The following is a 22079-nucleotide window of genomic DNA, read 5'->3' on the forward strand; positions in this document are numbered from 1 at the left end:
GGAAAAAATAGATATCTCCAGAGCAATTGAATTATCAATCAATACCCTGTTTAATGGTTCATTTAAAAGCCAACATTTTATGTCTATTTTTTATTATATTATACCCCTGCCAAACTAGCTAAATGGAAATCTAAAAGTGGTGATAGGTGTAATCGATGTGGCTATATTGCTGCAGACTCTATTCATATGTTCTTTACTTGCCCCAGACTATCTCCATTTATTATGGATGTTCAATTTTTCTTAAATAATAGCTTGGGAGTACATGTAGAAATGTCTGCAGAGTTAGTAATCTTTGGATTTCAGTCAGATCAAACTGGATTTAGGTCATTGGCGGAAGAAGGTTTTTTATTTATTTGTATGTTTTTATACCGATCTTGCATCATTTCTCGATGGCTGGACTCTGATCCACCAGCTTTTTATAATTGGCAATCAAGATTATTATCTACATATCAATTGGAGATTGCGGTTTATAAACTAAAGGGTTTTAAAAAAAACATTTTGGCGAAATATCTGTCCTATCTCAAACTGGAATTTCTTTTTTTTTTGTGTGCTATGGTTTTTGCTGGTTACTGATCGATTCTCTTATATGCCTGCAATATGTTTATTTTTATCTTGCTTTATGTATTAATGTATATAACAACTGTCCACCTGGTTTCTTCTGTTTCTTGTAAAAATGTATTGTCTACATAACTATCTGCTGACATGAAATTAATAAAAATAAATAAAAAAATAAATTAAAAAAATGTGAAGAGTAACCCATTACAGAGTGAGGGAAATTATACAATGAACTAGCTAATAAACCTAGTTCATTGTATAATTTCCCTCACTCTGTAATGGGTTACTCTTCTTTTTTTTTTTTTGAACTAGCTAATAAACCTTTTGGAGGTGTGGCGACAAAGGCAAGATGGCATCCACGCGAGCGGACGCGTAAGCTGACCTCTCCAGCCTTTCCAGCCATCCCGCGGGAAGACCGAGAGAGAAAGCGTGTCTTTCAGATAGAGGTCGGAGCGAAATGTAAAAACCGGCATACTGATGCTATAACGGCGTTATTGGACTTGTGAAAGCTGAGGAGAATCTGAGGAGAATCTACCGGCAGTGAGCAACTCGTGTGACCGCCGTACAAGGAAGCTGTCAAGAGAAAGTTACTCACCTGCAGCTTGTGAGAACTCGGAACGAACGTTTGCTTGCTCCAGTTAGTTCAGAGGGAGAAGTGCCTGCCGATGCTGGGAATTTTTTCGGCGTTTGTGGCTCGTTCTTTCAAGTACCGATGTGCTTGGTGGACAGCCACCCGAGCTGTTGGTGGTCGGTTCCGCAGGCTGAATAACATTGTTACTCGGGAGCAGGACAGAGAGTGTAACGGGCAAAACATGCCTCCGAAGGGAGCCCGAGTGAAACAGCACGTACAAGAGACGACTGGTGCCGGCGGTGGAACTGAGCAGGAGGCAGGAGACAAATCTGCTAAAACTGTCGGCGTTATGGAGAAGAAGTCGAATGAAGCCGGTAAGATTAAAAGTACTGCTGAGCATAGAGTTATACCAGCGATATTTGCAGCTGCGGAAGAAAAGAGGAAGGGAAAAAATTTAACTTTGCTGGGGCATGCTCAAATTTGTGCTGATAGTACGGCAAGTATGCTTGAGACTGATACCTTGACTGAAGCTCGGAATGAGGGGGCTGAGAATCAGACAAATACCAATATACCACAGGATAGTGTTTCAACATTGTCTGTAACACACATAGCAAATGGGTCTGCTACAGTAACCCGCCAAAATGAAACAACGCTCACCCCAGTATCAGTATCAGCGCGAAGACACAGTCTGACGAATGAATTCCTGCGTGCTGATAACTCTGAATATAAAAAGGTGGACAACTTACAAAATGATTTAGGTTTTCAGCAGCAGCAGCAGCCGTCAGATAAGCAGTTAGATATGCAACCGCAATCCTTATTGCAGCCGCTTTCACAGGCACAGCCACTGGTACAGCCGTCATTTCCACAATCAACACAGCCGATGTCAATTGATGGAGTCAGGGGATTTCTACTCCCTCTCGGAGGGCTCAGCCTCAGTAGCCTCAGTAGCTTCTTCGTGTGATGATCTAACAGTGCAATGCGCGAGGCAAATGTGTATGGCTGAGGAAAGTGATTTTGATCAAGATGAGTCTGGTATCTTTATGGAAGACAGCCCAATAACAATATGCGAAGGGAGAGAATCAAGGTTGGAGGTAGGGGCTGTAGGTGGTATGACTCAGTTAAATGCTGCTCAGAGTGGGGGTAAGCTATCCACTGAGGAAGATATAACCTTGACCACAATTTATCAAACAATTCTATCTCACATGGATAAGTCAGAACAAGAGAGTCAAAGAATACAAAACTCTTGTCGCAAATTACAGAATTCAATACGCCGCTGGCAAAATTACAGTCAGATTTTGGGGAAAGATGTACTGAAGTTGAGACTAGGATTTCTAATATCAAGGATGAACTTGCTCAACAAAAGGCCCCAACTGAAATATTGAGTGCCGACAAAGAGGACATACAATGGAAAATGGCGGATTATGAGAACCGTGCTCGCCGCAACAATCTGAGACTTTTGCAGATCCCTGAAGGGAAAGAGGGGCACGACCCACAGAAATTTATTATAGAATTGTTTAAATGCGCATTTCCAGAGATTACAAAATGGGATTGGGAGAGAGAAATCGAGCGGGCACACAGATTTCCGTTTAATATTCGGCTCAGACCAGGGGCAACGGAATCTAGACCTAGGCCGTTTCTTATCTCGTTTAATAGCTTTCTTGCCAGAGAAGATGTATTCATGAATACTCGACCAGACAGGAAGAGAAAGGGGGATGGGTTTGAATTTTTTGCGGCACCAGATTTTTGCAAGTACACAGTGGAGAGCCGTTGGCAATTGCGCCAGCTAGTTACCCAGTTCCAGAGTAAGGGGGCCCAAGCATACATTATGAATCCTGCCAAATTGAAGGTTATATTTAAAGAGAACACTTGATTTTTTACTAATGTGGCCAAAGCAAAAGAGTTACTTCAGGGTATATAGTTCAGACAGCGTGGATAAGATGTCGAGCTCATTTAGGGCCAGTGGCCCTTGCGTTTCACTTCCTCTCTATTTCATTGTTTAAGTTTGGATTTAATATGTGATATGTTTTCCTGTGGGAGATTGGTTGGGGGCAGGGGCAGCTTTCCATCTACAGGACTATGAGTCCCAACGCCTCGGTAAGGGGGGGGATAAGGGGTTTCTGGGTAGGGGAGGAGCAAACAGGTAGGAGGGGGGGAGAGGGGGCAGCGGGATGGGGGAAAAGGGGGGAAAACCACGGTCAGGGCAAGATGAAACAAAAAAAATAACATTTTGAGTAGCACAATTCTAATTTGGTTATATTCTGAGAGCAATGGTAGAGGCACGCTTCTTGTTTGGATAGTTGTGTTAAGTTACAATGTCTCGTAGTATTAAAATGTGTTCATTGAATGCGTCGGGCCTCAATAATTTGAATAAAAGGAAAAAGGTGGCGTTAGAAATCCGGTATATACAACCAGATATTATTTGTCTGCAGGAGACTCATTTATCTTGGAAAAATAGGCTTTTAGTAGCAGATCTGGGATATTCACTTATATGTGCTTCACAACAAACAGGTATGACCCGGGGCGTAATGATACTATCGAAACTACGATTATGCACAACAGTACGTAGTTCAACGGATAAATGGGGAAGATGGGCTATTTCGGAATTAAAGATAAATAATTTTTATTTTACTTTATGCACAGTGTATGGATCAAACCTGGATGAACCAAAGGTTCTGGAGCAACTGAATGTTGAGTTAGCATCTAGAGGTACTCCATTGATACTCTGTGGTGACATGAACATCAATTTGAATACAACGGAATTAACTGGAGATCCGCTAAACTATAAAGGACGTAAACCCAGGGTATTCAAAGATCTTTATAATTTGATTACTGCTCAGGCTTTAGTCTATGTCTGGAGTAAGCTTAATCCTTCTTTACCCGGTTATACTTATTATTCATTCCCCCATAAGAAAATGGTTCGGTTAGACTATTTTTTTTTATCTCTTCTACGTTACTAACTGGCACTAATATACGATTTTTCCCAAAAGTAACATCTGACCACGCCCGTATTGTGATAGAAATACCTGACTTAAAGATTCTTTATGTATGTAGAACCTTCTCCTTTGATAGGAAACTCCGTTTAGATGAGCAATTTAGAATTCATATGTCAAATTGGATTACGGAATGTATTTATTTTAATTTGCACTCAACCAGTATTGACATAATATGGGAGTCGTTTAAAGCATGTTTCAGAGGAGAGGTAACGAGTTATGGAAATTATTATCAGAAAAAGTTAAGGGCCGAAATAGCTACTCTTTATATTTTACTTAAGAGTGCGGAAGAGAATTTAACAAAGGAGATTCAAAAAGGTGTTAATCAAGCGAATATAGCAGCAGCTGAGGACCTAGTAGCACGGGCCGGGCTAGGATTTCTGGGATATGGAGTAAGGAGAACGCAAAAAAAATACATAACATACAAGCGACATACCCATGTATATGGAGAGGCAATTGGGCGATCTTTGGCCCTACGGTTATAGATGAAGGAAACCGCAAGATTTATTGCTAATCTAAAGGATCACCATGGTAATCTGCATCATGATCCAGATAAAATTTTGGACATTTTGCATCATTTCTATGGAGAACTATGTACTCAACAGAAAGTGGCTGGTGTAGATCCAAAAGAAGATTTAGGGCATTTTGTACAGTTATCTGAAAGTGACAAGGAGTGGTTGGACAGCCCGATTACCATGGAAGAACTAGAGCAGGTTATTAAAAGTCTAGCAAATGGGAAGGCTGCCGGTCCAGATTACATTCCGGGAGAAGTTTCTAAACTTTTTTTTGGCCAAATAAAGTATATTATGATTGACACTTATTTTAGTACAAAGGGGTAAAGCACCAAAGTCATGGGAAGATGCCACCATTGTTGTCTTTAGCAAGAAGGGGAAACCCCCTGAATTACCAGGCTCATACCGTCCGATCTCCTTACTAAATTGTGATAGTAAGTTGTACTCAAATATTCTTGCCAACCGTATTTCTAAAGTGATTACACCTTTGGTTTCTCTTTATCAACATGGATTTATTCCTAATAGAGGCACTGTTACGCATATAAATAAAGTAATAACTTTATTTGATATTGCCCAAGTGGAAAATCGAGAATTAGCACTCATCTTGCTAGACGCTGAGAAAGCGTTTGATTGTGTTGAATGGAAATATTCATGGGATATTATGGAGAGAGCAGGTTTTGGCAAGAATTTTTTAACTGCAATTCAGGTGCTTTATACCGCGCCGAATGCAAGAATAGCAGCCATGGGTAGGAAATCAGCATTGATTAAAAAGGAACTAGGCAAGGATGCCCGTGTTCTCCGTTACTCTTTGCCTTATTTATTAACCCTTTCCTAAACAAGCTATCCAATAATACACATATTAAGCCATTTATTGTTCAAAATATCGCACATACAGTATTCGATTATGCGGACGATGTGGCGGTGGTGACAGTAAATCCGGTAGAGGCAATAGTGGAGATTGAGCAGCTAGCTCAGGAATTCGGTTCTGTATCAGGATACAAATTAAACTCATCAAAAACGCAAATTTTGTGTACAGGTAACATTCATATTAATGACCCTACAGTGGTTTCGGCAGCTACCTATTTAGGTATCATAATAAAGACATCTATGAAAGATATTGTGGATGTAAATTGGGCTTCTACATTGCAACACGTTAAACAATCATTAGATAGATGGGGACGGTTACAAATAACAATAATCGGATGAGGGAATATTATTAAAATGAGCATTTTATCTAAAATGTTGTATCTGTACAGAGCCATACCTTTGGAGATTCCTTTAAATTATATACAACAACTACAATCGATATGTGCAAGATTTCTTAGGCTTATGACACTCCCAGTTGAAAGAGGCGGTCGGCTATCCCTGATTTTTTGCTATATTTTTATGTTATGTTTTCTGCAAAGAATGAGTCTAATACTAATATGGGAGGAGGTAGTGGATCCAGCTGAAGCTCCATCTATATTTTATTTGTTGTTAGGAACACAAGCTACACGTAGGTTATTTAAATAACTGGAAGGCAACTATTACAAGAGAACACGTTTTAAAGTTTTGGAAGCAGCTTTCAGAGTATGGAGGGCGGTATCTAGAATGATAAAATTAGGGAAGGTGACTTATTACACACCATTTAATGCAGACAAAATATTACCCTCAGTGTTTTGGGACCGGGTTACTAGCGATTGGTCGTATCATGGTGTTAGTCTAATGGGGGATTTGTTCGATTCAAATGGATGTTAAATTTTGACAATCTAGCAATAAAATATCAATTGACTAGGCTTCTTTTTTCAAATATCTTCAAGTGCGGGACTTTATAGTACGGAAACCTATTCAACTAATGCCTATTCCTTTAATTGAAGCTATTCGATCTCGCAAGAGAATTGGTTCTTTACATGATTTACTGATGGATTATCGACCTGATGATCTTCAAAAACCTAATGTATATTGGAAGGCTCAATTGGGGGAACCAGGGCTGTCTAAAGAGGAGGCGATTTTGCTGTCCAAAGATGCTTTTTTGTCTGCTAATCTAAAGGTTCAGTTTTTTAAGACTATATTTTGATTGTATTACACTCCACAGTGGATGATGAAATGGGGCCCACAATATGATGGCAAATGTTTTCAATGTGGAAGTGATACAGCTGATAGTATTCATATATTTTTTAGTTGTAATAGATTGTATCAATTTTTGATTAGTATAGAAAAGTTTCTTACTCATGTCACTCACACTACTGTGAAGATTTTCCCCGCACTCATGTTATTGGGTATTGGACAATAAGGGTACGGCTTTATATAAATTTAGATATTTGTTATTTGTGGCTATGACTGCTGCCCGCTTATGTATAGCATCAGATTGGTTGCAAGAGGAACCTCCAACCTTTGAATTCTGGCGAGCCAAGGTATATAATCTTTATGAACTGGAATGGAGTCTTTATGCTTGAAAGGGGGCAAAAAATGGAGACTTGGTCGGTTAATTTGGGGGGTAATGAATGATCATTTAGAAGTGTGATATAATGAACTTTGTGCTTCTACAAAATGTGCTACTACGAATTATTATGATTTGTTAAATATCTGTCGATATCTTCTGTGGTGGTATGTGCTGCTAACTTGTCCTGACTGTGGAATAATAAAAAAATAAAAGAACTAGCTAATAAACCTCTGAGTGCTGATTGCTTTCGTTGTTCTCAAGTAAAAGGTAATTTTGTTTTAATACATTCTATCATAATGCACTGAGATATCTATCGGATGATAATGCAGAAGACTCCCTCACGACATATGGCGAAAATTGGGCACTGAGGTTATTCCTGTATTGATTCTGCTAGCAAACACAATGTAACATCACAGGTCTTTAGAATGAGAATGTGTAACTCCTTCAGCACTGCATGCCTAATGACATTGCGTCTTTATACCAAAAAGCCAAATTGTATATGCATAGTCTAAAAGAAAATACTAGTAAAAAACATATTTAATCAAAAAATGTCCCCATTGTCCAGTTGATACAAGTTTTGAGAAGATGACTAAAATATTTGTGAAAACTGAAAGAAGCTCTAAGTTACCTTAAAACAAATACCAGCAGTTTAGATTGAACAGTTGGAGAGTACATGCAGGCAATGCAGTTGAAATGTGGGATAATTCCAAGTTTCACTCCATAAAATAGGGGTTAAAAGAACCTGCAGCAAGCCTCGGCCCTGTTTATAGTCATTCCAAGTATATAATTACTTCCCTTTATAAGACTTAGCCCATGTATCTCTATTTTCACAAAGGATGTAGTTTATGTCAGTAGTGAATTGAATCTCCAAATCTGAAGCAAAGTGATGAACTTCTTCTGGTGAACCGCTTTATCTGTGATGATTAGGAAGCTTAGTTCATCTGGACATTGCTATTTCTAAGAATTTTTTTTCGTTTTTGCTTTTTTAATGAAGTAACCACAGTTTTGTTTCAGTAGCATGGAGCAAAGCAGGCATTCCAAAGATCCAATTCTCACAATTGCCCACATCGGATGAGGAGGAACAGCAGGACAAGCTAAAAGTATTGTAGCAGAGTTTAGCACTCCCAATTTGAAATATTCATTGCGAACTATGTACTAATAAGTATTTACCAATTGCTAGGCTTCTCATATCAGACTTAATGGGAGTGAAATACATGATAGGTGTTATATTTACACTGCAATTGTCATAATATGAAAATGAACTGGGGATGACCAGTAATGAAACAATTTTTATTTGAGACCTTACTAAGGGCCTGATTTAGATTTTGGCGGACGGGTTACTCCGTCACAACGGTGACGGATATCCTGTCTGCCAAAATATAAATCCCTTGGGCTATAATGGGATTTATATTTTGGCGGACAGGATAGTACCCCTTCCGCCAAGATCTACATCAGGCCCTTGGTCATAAGCAGAAATCAAGTGTTGTGGAAACTACAAAGACCAAAATGCAACTGGATAGTTTCTTTATATCAGGTAAAATAAATGTTGTCCATAAATATAGGACTTCAGAATCTCTACTCCAAATATGACTTGACTAAGCAGTGAATCTCAGGGATTCATAAAACACCTGCCTGGGAACATTTCAAGAAGCCACGGACAGTGTTCGCTACAAACATTTTGATTGTAAAAGTAAAACACTGAATACTGGATATAGAAAGAGATTCCATTGCCCCTATTGCAACGTGAGTCAAACAGTATATTTTTTATAATGTCATTACGAACTGTGTGTTTCATCAAGATAACCCATCATGCTTTTAGAAATTTTGGGACCTAGTCGCTAAAAGGCGGACTTCAGTCATCAACAAATAAAAAAAAGAATAAGTTCCCAGATGGGCATCAATTTTGGCATGCTTACCTGGCATAGCTGGTGGGCAGGGACAAGGCATGCAATCAAAATCTAAAACACAAGAAAAAGAAAAGAAAGTCTTAAGGTTTCTGCAGCTTTCAATTACCAACAGAAATTCCTATATTTGAGGAGTGAGTGGAAGGTTAAAGGTGTTCCTTCTGGATAGTCATCTCTTTTTAAGGATGCCTTCAAGGCACCTGTTGAATTAATGGAGTTTTCCTACCTCTACATATTTACTGTGTACATCAGCAGAGTTTTCAATTAAAAGTCTGATCCATGGAAGATATGAGAAATCCACGATCTCCGACTTGTGAGTTAAACAAAATGTGCACCTGTGAAAATATAGGTATTGGCTTCATAAATAATATAGGTATACACATTGTATGTTGTAGTTACCAGTAAATGTTTGAACAGATGTGCACCGCGCCAAAATTAAGTGAACAGAGAAACTATGCAGGGTAACCCGTAACAATCTGAGCCCCATTGCGGTAAAAATTTTCTGCACAAAAAGCTTTGGCCGCATCAGCATTTTTGTAATAATTTGGTTGCAAAGTACCTGCTTGGCATGAATGCTTAAATGTGAAATACGCCATTTCCCTTAATCAAAGAATCTCCAGTCATGACACAACTGCCTTTGTGACCTGTTTACTGGTGGGGGCATGTTGATATAAATCCACATCTGGTTCTTATGATGCCTTCATTTTCTCGTCTTATTTGCTTAAGTTTGCCAACATGTTCCCCACTGTGCAGTAGATACAGATGGCAAAGAACTACCTTGCCTCGTCACGAAGGCTTCGCAGAACTCTTGCTGATCTTCCAGGATTTGCCATGTTTGGAGACATGTTCTTATTAAAAGACAACTTTTGGTAGTCTCCGTACTTACTTGTTGATATATTGGTTCGCACATTGAGGTTCCTGCAAATGTACTACCGTGTTTTTTCGTGTAAGTGTCATGCCTCAGAGCTCCCATATGCTATTGTATTGTGGTCGGTAGTTCTTTGAGTGCTCTGAGTTTTGGGACTCCATGAACGCGGATGGTTTTAGGCAAACTGCAGAAAACATTAAACAGGCAAGGGCTAGCAATTCTTCTGAAGATACTTAGCAAAAATGTGGTACGCAGGACTTAAAACAATGCCCTTAGATTGATTTGCGGTCTTTGCAGAAAAACAAATATCAGAAGCAAGGAAATGTTTGTACTGAATATGTGTCAATGTTCAGATTACCTCTAAGGCTGACTGTCTTACTTTTAGAGCCCTTAAGACTTTGCAACTGATTACCTAACATCTTACATTATTCCCTAGACACCCTCCTTGTCTTTGCAAAGGTCCAACAATCTTCATATCTACATGAGGGCATCTGCTAATTTACTGCAGTAAACTTTAGAAAGACAATTATATAGCAGGGCCCACACTCATATAGGCTGCTCTGTTATGCACTAAAACAGCCCCTTGTGTTTTATTATCTCCACCAAACTAGCAAATAGTCAAATGTAATCTTAGACCTCGACTCAAAGCGCCTCATTATTTTGGAATCCTTACACAAACATGTGACTGCACAGGAAAGTCAAATTACAAAAGTTGCAGAGTTTACCACACTCAGAAATTATTGGGTGCAATAAAGTCAGCATGCTTGGAGTTATCGCTATTTAATCTTTAGTACGTAAAACTGGAAAACATTTAGAAGGTGCTATTGTTATCATCACAATAAATGTCTATCTCCAGCTCAGTCATTCTACTTCTCCGACGCAAACTCCAGTCAGGACTCCTGATTGGAATTAAAGTCAGAGAAGTAGAACGAGGGATGCTGAAGGGGGTGGAGGGGGTGGGGCGGGGTGGTGGCGTGGCAGGGCTGTGGCAGCACTCAGGGAGTTGAGTGACAGCATCGCACTAGACAGTCACAGCAATAGTGCGCATGTTCGTTTTTGGGCTGGTCATTTTTAAGATCAGTCCGAACATGCGCACTAGCCTTCTACTTAAGAGATGGAGGGTTGCTTCATGCTGCAGCCCCCTGTCTCCTCATGGGCAGGGAGTATCCCTGCCCTTAAGCCAATCCTGGCATTGCTGGAGCAGCGTCAGTAGTGGGGTTGGCAGTGACGGCGCGGCTGTTCCTGTTTGTTGAAGAGCGCGGGACCCCAGCCCAGGAGCAGTCTAGCAGAGGCAGTGTGGACCGGTAGGTTTTCTTTTATTATTTTTTCATTTTAAACTTCCTCGGCCCCCGACTCCCACGAGTATTGCGAGCCACGACTTTTGTGTGTGTGTGTAAAAATAAGAATGAACATATTTGTACTTGTATGCATGTTTGGTTCCACGGCCTTCTGGTTCTAGGATATTTCCGTTACCTGGGATATGTGAGCTGTTGCTGGGAAATTACCAGAAAAAGATTAGTTATGACACTTTTTGGTAGCATGAACTTAATGGAAGGATTTTCAAATTTAAGGAGATGTAATCTTAAAAGCATTATCAACGTGCTATAATCATGCTATAGTAATGATTACGAGATTTCGTGAAAAATGACCTGATTTGCGGTTGATATCCTGTGAATTAAATACAGACCCTATCATACAACCCATGTTGAAAATCTGTGAAAGATGTACTGCCAAAAAAAGTAACAATCTTCAAAGACTTTCTCAAAACTGAACTCCATGGAGCTTAACATTTGGCACACACGCAACATATGCACACACACACACACACACACACACATGCACATACATACCCAATCATGTACACACACACACACACACACACACACACACACACACACACACACCACACACACACACCCACACCCACACACACACAAAATGTCTTTCTCCCATTTAAGAGGCCAGTGGTTAAACCTTATCATGGGATCAGAAAGGAATGAAACATTTGCAGGTGCACAGGTCTGGCGTGTAGATGCATCTGTGAAGTTAACTCTAGGAAACTTGGTTGCAATGGATACACATGCTCCTGTGATACTGCCCTAGAGCTTGGCACTCAGCCACCCATACAGCTCACTATGAGGCGATTGCTCCAGCCTTTGTCACACTCACCATCATCCACTTGATACAGGCCAAAATGGTGTGCACCTCCGTAGCCAAGCTGTGGTTCTAAATTAGTGTTTGGAATTTTGAAACTCTCGTCAGCTGTGGAAGGTTGATGTGCATGTGTTGAGGGCTCCGGAAATTTGGAATGTTTTCATGATGCGGATTTAGATACATTTCTATATTTGGGTGCCTCAGTGTTAAATGAAAGCTTCTGCTGGATGAGGTTTCTGTAAACAACTCCGCTGTCTCATCACCCTGAAATGGTTCCATTTCCTTGTATCCTATTCCAGAATCCTGGGCCCACAATTACGCGAAAAAAACCAAAAATGGCCCAATCAATACCACTGCACTCTTTCCGATTTTGATTCAGTAATTAGAATGTAGTGTAGTTCCTATATTCCCAATAGGCTCTGCGCATTGGAATAATATAAACAGCAGTGTAGACGTAGGACTGAGGTCATCTAGGTCTCTACTGACTATATTAGACTTAAGGTTTTGCCAGCTAGCTCAGAGGTCACCAGAAACTTTCTCGAATAAACAAGGAGGAGTTTAACTTCCCTGGATAGACAAGAAGGGATTAGCTTCTGACAACCATAAAACATGACAACTTTGCTCCCTCAGAATAAGAGTGCATCTCTAGAGCTGTGTGAAAACAATAGACAGCTATTTCACTCAGTCAATTGTGCATACTTAGTTTCACCAGAGTGCATAGAAATAGAGAGATGGGCGTTTTCAATAAAAGGTGTTATTTATTGTGCAGTCTTCTTTCTCATGCATTAGAAATGAATTGCCACAATTGCAATACTCATAGTAAAGTAAAGTGCGTACAGTAAAAGGAGTATTATAAAATAATACTGCAAAAGCATTGATATGGTTTCTTAGCCATATGATACTTTAAAATAGATAAAATATATATATACATATATACATTGACTAACGTACTCAACTGGTGCTTCTAAATACGCCTACCCCGGTGTACCTGACCTAAGCCTAATACGTGGGAAGGAGTAAGTAAGTAGCAGTTTAAGTTCAGTTGGTTTGGCCAAGAATCTGAATCAAGAATTCTCTTTAAGGGTTTAGTCAGCTCCGTACCTGGGTAATAGAAAGCAGGAGGTCTGGTATCTCTCTCTCAGGACTCGATATCCCAGTAACCCGCGAGGGTATCTGGAAACACCAGAGCTGGATTTCTCGGCAGGAGAAAAGACAGCGTCTCTCTTAGTGCGTCAAAAGGGAGGGGCGGCATCCGTGGGCTCTCACATCAGCTGGGCTCATGGGCAAGTAGATAGCCGCTCTGCTCCAAACCACCGTGTGTTTGCTTAAGGCAACGTTGGTATATTTATACCTGAAAGGTGCCGGGTTTGACGTAAGGTTGGACATAAGACGTCAATAAAGATGTCACTAAGAACTGGCCGTTCTTACAGTGCTCACAGGAGTTCTAGGACGAATCAAAACAAAAGCCATGGGGATTTCCCAGGTTGCTGCAGGTTTGTTTTGTTTAGAGAACTCGTACTTTCTAGGAGTCCGGGGAAGTAGCCTTGCTTAATGTGGACTGCATGGGCTACGACTAAATATGGATAGGATTCTTATACCTTTATAAGGATATTATTTATTATAACCATATAAGGGCATAAACTAGGAATATCGAATTAGGGTCCTAGATAGAAACACAATACCCACTCCACGATCTAATGTCCATCATTACTAAAACTAAGCAATAGTAAACATATAATGGTGCATGTGTTATCCAACCCACCCCAAAATACATAAATTGCATTTGAAATGGTATATGGTAAATACACGAAAATGATTGGTACTGTACGCTTATTAAGCAGTGGTATCATTCAGTTAAAATGCAAATATAGATCAGCTGAACGATTTGCGAAAATTACACATGAAATGGCTCTGAATACAGAAAAGAAGGTTGAGACCATTCCATCACATATTAATATAAATGCTGTACATGTGCTAGAGACGGAGGTAAAATATTGTCTGTAGAGTTCCTAAAATAGAAGCTCTGTTCTCTAAGAATAGTTCTACTTTAAGCAGAGTACATGTGCCAGAAAAATGGTAAATATTTTGGAAGTGGAAAAAAAATAATTTCGCTTTCAGGGGAAAAAATAGTTACAAATGTTTTCGGTAGCTTTTGTTTATCAAAGCTGAAGGCCGAATTCAGAGTTCAGGGAACGCTGTGTGCTCGTTGCTTAAAAAGTTATTCTTTCTGTTCAGGGGAGAACATCATTTCAGACAGACTCGCAAAAAGTTGGTCTACGACATCAGGTGAAAGTTCGACCAAGTTTGAAAATGCCGAAACAGTGCATGTGTGAGAATGATTGCTATCATTGATGTCAGGATCAGCAATGCTCACAGAAGGTTGTACCTGGGTGATGCTGCTCTCATCTCGTACTCCACTGCCACATACTCATAGTTGTGAAGTCTCAACGAAAGCAGTCATCAGAATGGGTAGCCGCTGGGAACAAGACGATGCATGAGCCGTTGCAGGACCTAGCAAAGTATCTGTATCCATTGGTACTGCTGATCGTAGTGTAAGACAGACGTCCAACGCGCATTGTTCTCCGCATAGCATACATCGAAGCACAGGTAAGATGCAATTTTGCCAGATAGGTCTGAATGAAAGAAACCAGGTCATATTCAGATCTCTTAGCCAGGCTAATCCAAGGACTTTAGTTATGCGGTCCCAATAGAGTATAGCTAGGATCGTTTCTTCCATCGTTGCTGGAGTCTTGTCTGCGACTTGGCTTGCCATATCAGAGCAGAAGGATCAAAAATAAAATTCCTGCTACGAGTCCCAAAAGTAGTGGTAGGCCGCCAAAGACATAATGGACAAAATTGGGAAAAATGCCCAGAACTGTTTCGAAGGGTGTTAACAGTCCTGAAAAAATTGTCTTAAATACATGTGGGATACCACTGGTATCTGACATATTTAGGATTTGGCTTAGCATTTCTACGAAATGCACGGGGCAATTTGTTGATAAAAGGGAATGTATCTCTGCCGTCGTCCTTGCAACTTGCAGATCATACGTTTCTTTTGATGACGTTAAAGGCACAGTTGTCTGTAAAAGAACAGACTTCATTCTGCTTAAAGTATCAATTCGAATAGAAGAGATGGTCAAAGAAGGCCAAATTGTCGCCTCCGTATCTGGAGTGCTGTTTGGATACAATACTTGCATACAGCAAGTGACCATGGAACTTAAGCTCACAAGATAGGCTTTCCCTGGCACCATGCCACAACAGCTGTGGTCCGTTATTAGAATATAACTCCCGTTAGAAAGTTGTCTAAAGAATGGCTCTATCTGTGTTGCAGGAGTGCCGTGCAGGTGACATGAAAGGTTATTTAAAGACCCTTCGCAGGCTCCATGCAAGTTAATACCTTGACAAAGAAGTGTACCGCTCAGTGATCTTTTACAATTGTTTCCACTAAGAAATACATTATTTTTCTTTTCACTGTAACATGTGTGTGAATAAGGTAATTTCCATGTTGACTTGATGTACCCTTTACCCAACCTTTCATACTGGCCCGCTGGTATATACTCTTGGCAGTATTTAAATTGGAAAGTTGTTATCGGAATTGTAATTATTCCGTGTATTATCCATTCAATGACAGGTCTTTCTGACATTGTCAATGGTAATCTCTCAAGTTTTTCAATGCTCAGAATCGTATAGTCTGCTCCTTTTTGTGCCAAACTGATTTGTTTATCAGTAAGGTTAAAGATAGAGAATAATGACGTTGTGTTGATTAAACACCATGGTACGTAACCTGAACGCAGAATTTGCAACGTCCAGCCAAGTTGTACAATAGAACGTAATTGGGACTGACCGTGTTGTAACATTAGCAAGTCCTGCTCTATCATATCAATAGCAGATGATACAATGCTGTCCAGTGAATATATTCTGGAGGACAGAGTCATTAACCCCTTGTCCACAACAGAAAGTGATTTTTCCAAATTAATACGATCAATTTCTCGTATTTTCTCTGCTGTTTCAATTTGCATTACTTTCCAAGCTTCGTTGTACGCAGCGTATATACCGGCCGCTATGAAATGTTTTTGACGCTGTTTGCGTGGTCCCATTATGAAATCACGCAAGTCAGCACCGTCTTTAAGTAAAGTCAAGTGTTGCTTAATTTCTGCCAGTGTGGATTTTTGTAGCCACTCAAGGCATAGTTTCCCTACACTGTATGTTGTAACTATCCCTGGATGTTGTCTCTGGGAGTATCCAAGGTCTGGCCTTGTCATTTTGAACCCCTGTATTTTGTTCAGGAATCTATCTTGACAGTTATTTGTGTCTGTGGGCCAGATCAACCATTTTTTCTAATCAGGATGTGTTCTGTTTTGGTATAAAATATGGGAAACGTCTATCTCAACATCTGTAGTGCTATTACTGTCAGCTGTTGGCTTTGGAATAGACGGTTTGTTTAAATCTTTTATCTTGGCTAGGCCAAGACAAGTAGTCTGTTGAATGGTATCATTCAAGAATATTATTTGTTCCGGGATCATGCAGGCTCTAAATAATGCTTCTAAACCTTTTACCTGCCATTCTTTTGTACCCCAGGTGGTTTTTGTTTCAATGTTTTTCCAGAAATCAAAACCAAATGTATTCATTTCTTCATAAAATGTTTCAGAATAGATCAATTTTTGTATTTGTCAGCATTGTTTTCATTCCCGTCTTATTTAAAATTTTAAAATAAAACGTTTCTGCATCACTTGTGTTAAATCCTGAGAAGTATGGGAATTTCTCAGAATGTTTTCGAGCTGCTTTTAGGTGGAGTTGCACAATGTTCCCATTGATTGTAATTAAAAACATTTATAGGTTGAGCAGATTTATGCAAATAGTGAGGACCAAAAGGATTATAACAATACATTTCTTCATAATTTGATGAACCCTGTAAATAATCATGTTCTGTAAATTTTGCTGACATAACTAAATCTGACATCATATCATTAATACTTTAAAAGTCCCAATCATCAGAGAATGTACTTGGTTTTACAAAGTCACTTAATGAAACCTTGAACTGATGTGGATATTTCAAGAGCTCAATCGGGCCATAGATTTCATAATCCGTTTTGTCCCATGCTACCCCACCGGGTATTGGATTCGCTGTGACATTCACTGATGATAGGTCTCTTTTCTCAACGTGAGATCACTTGTGTGGCTTTAGGACCAAGTTGATATTCTGACTTGCTGTGTCCATTGTACTGTATTTTCCTTCAATGAATTTTCCCAAACAAAGGACCATGATGAGCCAAAGCAGGAGGAAAAGTACACCTAGCACAATCCAAAATTCAATCCATGGAGAAATCAGATAGGTTTGAGTTCATGAAAGAGTTAAGTTACTTTGTCTTTAAAAGTTTTTGTTGCTTGCGTTTCTTCAGGTTCGCTTGGATCTTTAGAAAAGTTATTAAAATTGATGAAGTAGCCAGATGCAATTCTGTCAATTGTTGGAATCGCTTCCGGATTTTCATTTGCTTTTGGAATTTTCTTTGTTTCATTAGCATAGTCTGTGACTACATTGTTGTAGACCGGTGTTTCTTGACGAACTGTTGCAATTTGGGTTTCAAGAGGCATAAGTTCCATGACTTTGTTGCATAGTCCTTTTTTATTCACTGCAGGTTTATCGAATGTGATTAGTCTCTCAGTTTGAACCTCTTGGATTGTAGCAAATTTTGGTATTCTGCTATTTCTTGGGAGTCCACTGGGCCTACTACTTCTTATGGCCACATGATTGTGGTTTTACCAGGTCGATGGATACAACTCGGTTCTCCTTTTTACCAGCAAGGGGCGGTAGTACAACTGATCTTGTTCCGCTGACAGCTAAGACAGGTACTGCTTTTCTGTAAGAAGGCCCAAATTCCTTCTTCACCGCGATCTTTTCTCTGACCAGATCCCCAATATATGGAGTCCAGACAGGTCTTGCTCAGACAGGTGGTTTATCTTCAGTGGCTGTTGGCTGTTTTAACTTTACGTTGCTCAGGCTTTTTCTTGCTTCATTTAAGTCCTGTAAAATAGCCAAACAGTCTTTGATATCAAAGCATTTTTCTTCTACCACTGAAGTCTGACTATCAAGGTCCTGAATATGCATTCTAGTCCCGAATAATAGGTTGTACAGACTGAAACATTTTAGAGAATTTCTTGGCAAATTATTAAGACTACGTTGGACACTTGTTAAATGTTGGACCCACCCATCACCCGAACCTAATACCCTCGCCGTTATAGATTGCTTTATGTCCCGGTTTTTTCTTTCCACTACCGCATTTCCCTCAGGATGGAAGGGACAAGAGTACCGCAATGCAATGCCCATGCTGGTCATGGCCGCCTTATAAGCCACAGAGCTAAAAGCAGGACCCTGGTCAGAATGTAGCATGCCAATTGCGTATGTGCCGATATGGACTCGCAAATCTTTCTATAACAGTTCTGGGGTCAGCAGAGTGCTGGTGTCGGCATTTTAAGTGAATCTAGTCTTAAATAATATGGGAACGCATTTGCGTATAGGTAGCCTTATGCCAACTAAAAGAAGGGTCCTGGCAATACTCCGGTCGGTTCGCCACTGCGAACTCTGTTGCAGTTTGGACAGCTCATTGCAAATTTGTAATGTTGCAGGCTCATCCCAGGCTACCAGTATTCTGATTGTAATTCTAACAGAGATACCTTGATCTCTTGGTGCCTTAGACCCAATCCCATGTGTGCGTATGCTATTAAAAAGACTCTCCTGTTCGTGTTTGGAATTACTCCATCCCCCACTCCAGGGATTCGAGCAAAAGGAATGCAGTTTGCATCAATTACGTATGTATAATTGAGTGGGTAGTTCACAGGTAGTGCTGCACAGTCGCCTTTTGAAGACTTTTTACCGCCAGCATGGTTTCCCTGTCTATGTATTTTTCTGAACGCTTTTTTGTGGTTACGGAAGCCGGATTAGTTGCTTCCGCTGTGACGGTCAGCCAATGAATTCCCTACAACGTGAATGCCATCACGTTGATGACTCAGTGAATGTGTCACGTGAGTCTTTCGTAGTTCTTTCTGCAAAAGAACTACCTGTTCCCAAAGCCTCTTATGCTTTATTGTAGCACCTGTGTCATCTTTGTAATCGTTTTGAACCCAGTCTGCATGTCGTTATATTAAGATTTGAAGCAGTAATGCGAATCGCACACTATTAGTGTGGGGAATTCGCGATCGGCATTTTCAAGCGCCATCTTTCAAGATCTTATTTCAGCTCGCTGAGTTGAGCAGTTTGAGTGATTCAGTTTTTGTGACTATTGGTCTGAATTTACCAAAGCGCCAGCCACCTTTAACGATCGCGCACGCAGCGTTGTAGGATTTTTTCTCTACATCGTAATGTTGTGCAAATCTGTCCATGTAGATTACACATGTGTATTGTTCGAGAGGCAGAATTTCGATTGGCAGAGGATATTCTTCTTCATATTATGATCTTTCCATTTTTTCATTTTCGGGTAAAAATAGTATTTCACGTCTTCTGCAGCAAGAGAATTTTCCCATTCGATCCATTTTGGATCTAATGCCACAGCAGTCAAATTGTGTGGGCTTGCTAATGCCTCAAAAGCTGATTCTGCTGTTAAAACCGTTATCCTTCTCCCTTGGGCTCTTTCTTTTGCTACAGCAGTTTGAACTGCATTTACAATATTTTCCGTAAGACTGAATGTCTTTTCAGCTTGTGTGTACAAATGTGATTTGTAAGCTATTGGTACCGTTTCTCCCTCATTAGAGGTCAGGTACGTGAATCCGCATCTTCCTGGGATGACTCGGATTACAAGGTTGCGTATGTTTTCACGAGTTTGCAATTTTGTTTTAGCTAACATGTCGGTTTGCAATGATCTCAAAATTTCGGTTTGTTTTTGAGTCCAATTGATTGGTTTAAAATCAGGTTTTATTAATTCATAGAGAGGTTTAACCCTCTCCGCATAATTTAGAATGTATGTTCTTCCGAAATTCAGGAAACCTAGTATTGATTGTAAGTTCTTCAGCGTTTTTGGTGCTTGGAGTACAGCGCACTTCTCTAAGAAGTTGTCTGCCAGGCTCTTGCCTTCACTTGATAATTCATATCCTAAAAATAGGACTGTTAGATGGGCAATTCGTGACTTTTTAAAGTTGAATTTGTAACCCTCAGCTGCAAACCCAAGTATTATGGTGTTCACTCTTTTCAAGTGTGTCTCCAGGTCATTATCTGTGAGATAGATGTCATCAACATAAGATAATGCCTCATCATCATAAATTTGTAGTAACTCTGTTACCCTTGCTGAGATTAATCCTGGGCTATTCTTTAATCCCTGTGGGAGTCGACAAATTTTTTGTGACCCCCATTATGGAGAAAGCGGTCAAATACCTGCTTTCAGGTGCAAGGTTTTGACAAAAGAATCCATTAGAGATGTCTAATGTCGTTTTGTATTTTTTGCACACAATGTTATTCATTAGTGCTGCACTGTGTGAATTTTGCACTGCAAATGTTTTGCAACATGAGTTAAGGTGTCTGTAGTCCAATACTAGACGATCTGAATCGTCTGGCTTGGAGACAGGAAACAAAGGATTGTTCATTTGAGAGGTGCATGTTTCAATCACCCCCTGGTATTCAAGTTGATCTAAGATCTCCCTGACTTGTGTTTTAGCTTCTTGCTTAATTGGGTACTGCATTTGTGCAGTGGGTTGACATTTTAATGGATTTTGTGAGGAGGAGAGTCCTCATCCCATCCTACATGATTGTTATATAATGCAGGAGCTTGGGCTACTGCCCATTTTCTTGCAAGTGTATATTTTCTATGATTCGGAATTTGATTTGAGAAGGCAGGCATAATCATTTCTTCGCCATGAGGGCACTCCCTGACAAACTCTGTTGGCCAGTCTTTCTCAGCTAAAAGGATGTCATAGCCTTTTGAAAGGTTATCCCAAAAGAGACCTCTTACTTTCCTAGTCTTATCTCCCTCTATACACAATGTTATTTTGTATATTTTAAGAGGTTTGCTAACTCTGGTATCTGCAGTTTCCACTTGAATGTATTCATTCGTGTCCACTGTCTCCAGAAGATTAATCAGGATCTTGCGAGCTATGGTCACTTCTGCTGCGCTGTCTAGCATTGTCTGGGCCCACTCTCTGTTTTTCAGTTGTGTCCTCAGTATCCTCGGCATGTTTAATTATTTTAATACTGGCTACCTTCTTTCTTGGAAATTGTAATTTTTTACTTTGATGAGCAGGTTCCTTGCCTTTGGACTTGAAGTGTTCTTCCCTGTGTTCTGACCGTCCTCTTTCCGATTTCTGCGAGGAACTCTGAAAAGATCGAGAGGGACGTGTATCAATATCTTGATATCTATCAGGTTTCTTCAGATTATCCCTATTTCTAAGGTTGTATCTTTTCTCAGAGGGCTCCCTTTGGGGAGACTTGTTTCCTCGGTCAGGAGATCTTTTACTTCGTTGAGGAGAACTTCCTCTGGACTGGAATATTTTTTCTTTGGGAGTGGATTGTTTATTACCATCCCAACTCTTTTTTGGAGTGTTTAGATTATTTTTAATAAATGTTTTTTCAGGATTTTCAGTTAGTTGGGGTTTTACTGGTTTCCCACCCAAACTATCTCTACCTAATTCTTCATAGGATTTTTCTATGATTCTGGCAAGTTCAAATGGTTGTTCTGCTATATCTGTTTCTTTCAATTTCTGGCGGATCGCCACAGATGCTGCTTCTCCTTTTATGTTGGCTAATAATATAGCCGAGACCTGCTTGAAGTCTTTCAGTAATTTCATACCCAGAGTTAAAGCAGGTTCTGGACCATATTCATTTTGAATCTGTCTTAGTACATCTGGTATTACCGCCATGGGCGGAACACCATGTGTTTTTGTATAGATGGAAGCAAAGACTGTGCCCCAAGTGTCACAGTCTTCCACATGTGGTGCGATCCCCATTGGAAGGCAGATAGTCAGAATTCTGTGTTTCTCAGTAGGGGTAGTATCAGTAAATACTGCCTCTATTTGAGTGATTTTTTTGTGCTAACCAGAATGGAATTTGTTCCCGTTTTGTGGGAACTTTACCAAGACATGATTGTATGTTCTGTGGTGTAATTTTGTTTGTGTTCCCCTGA

At 40.0% G+C, this 22079-nt stretch overlaps 1 protein-coding gene across 1 annotated transcript in view; it reads right to left on the minus strand.

Moving 5' to 3' along the window:
* The window catches only part of LOC144791612 (von Willebrand factor A domain-containing protein 5A-like), a 680207-nt gene that overhangs the window by 272497 nt on the left and 385631 nt on the right, over positions 1 to 22079 (minus strand). Inside the window, exon 16 of the mRNA XM_078666339.1 lies at positions 8967 to 9008. Coding sequence (XP_078522465.1) covers positions 8967 to 9008 — 42 coding nt within the window. The remainder of the gene's footprint in view (positions 1 to 8966; positions 9009 to 22079) is intronic.

Source organism: Lissotriton helveticus, chromosome 11 (assembly GCF_964261635.1).
Source record: "Lissotriton helveticus chromosome 11, aLisHel1.1, whole genome shotgun sequence".
Taxonomy (NCBI): domain Eukaryota; kingdom Metazoa; phylum Chordata; class Amphibia; order Caudata; family Salamandridae; genus Lissotriton; species Lissotriton helveticus.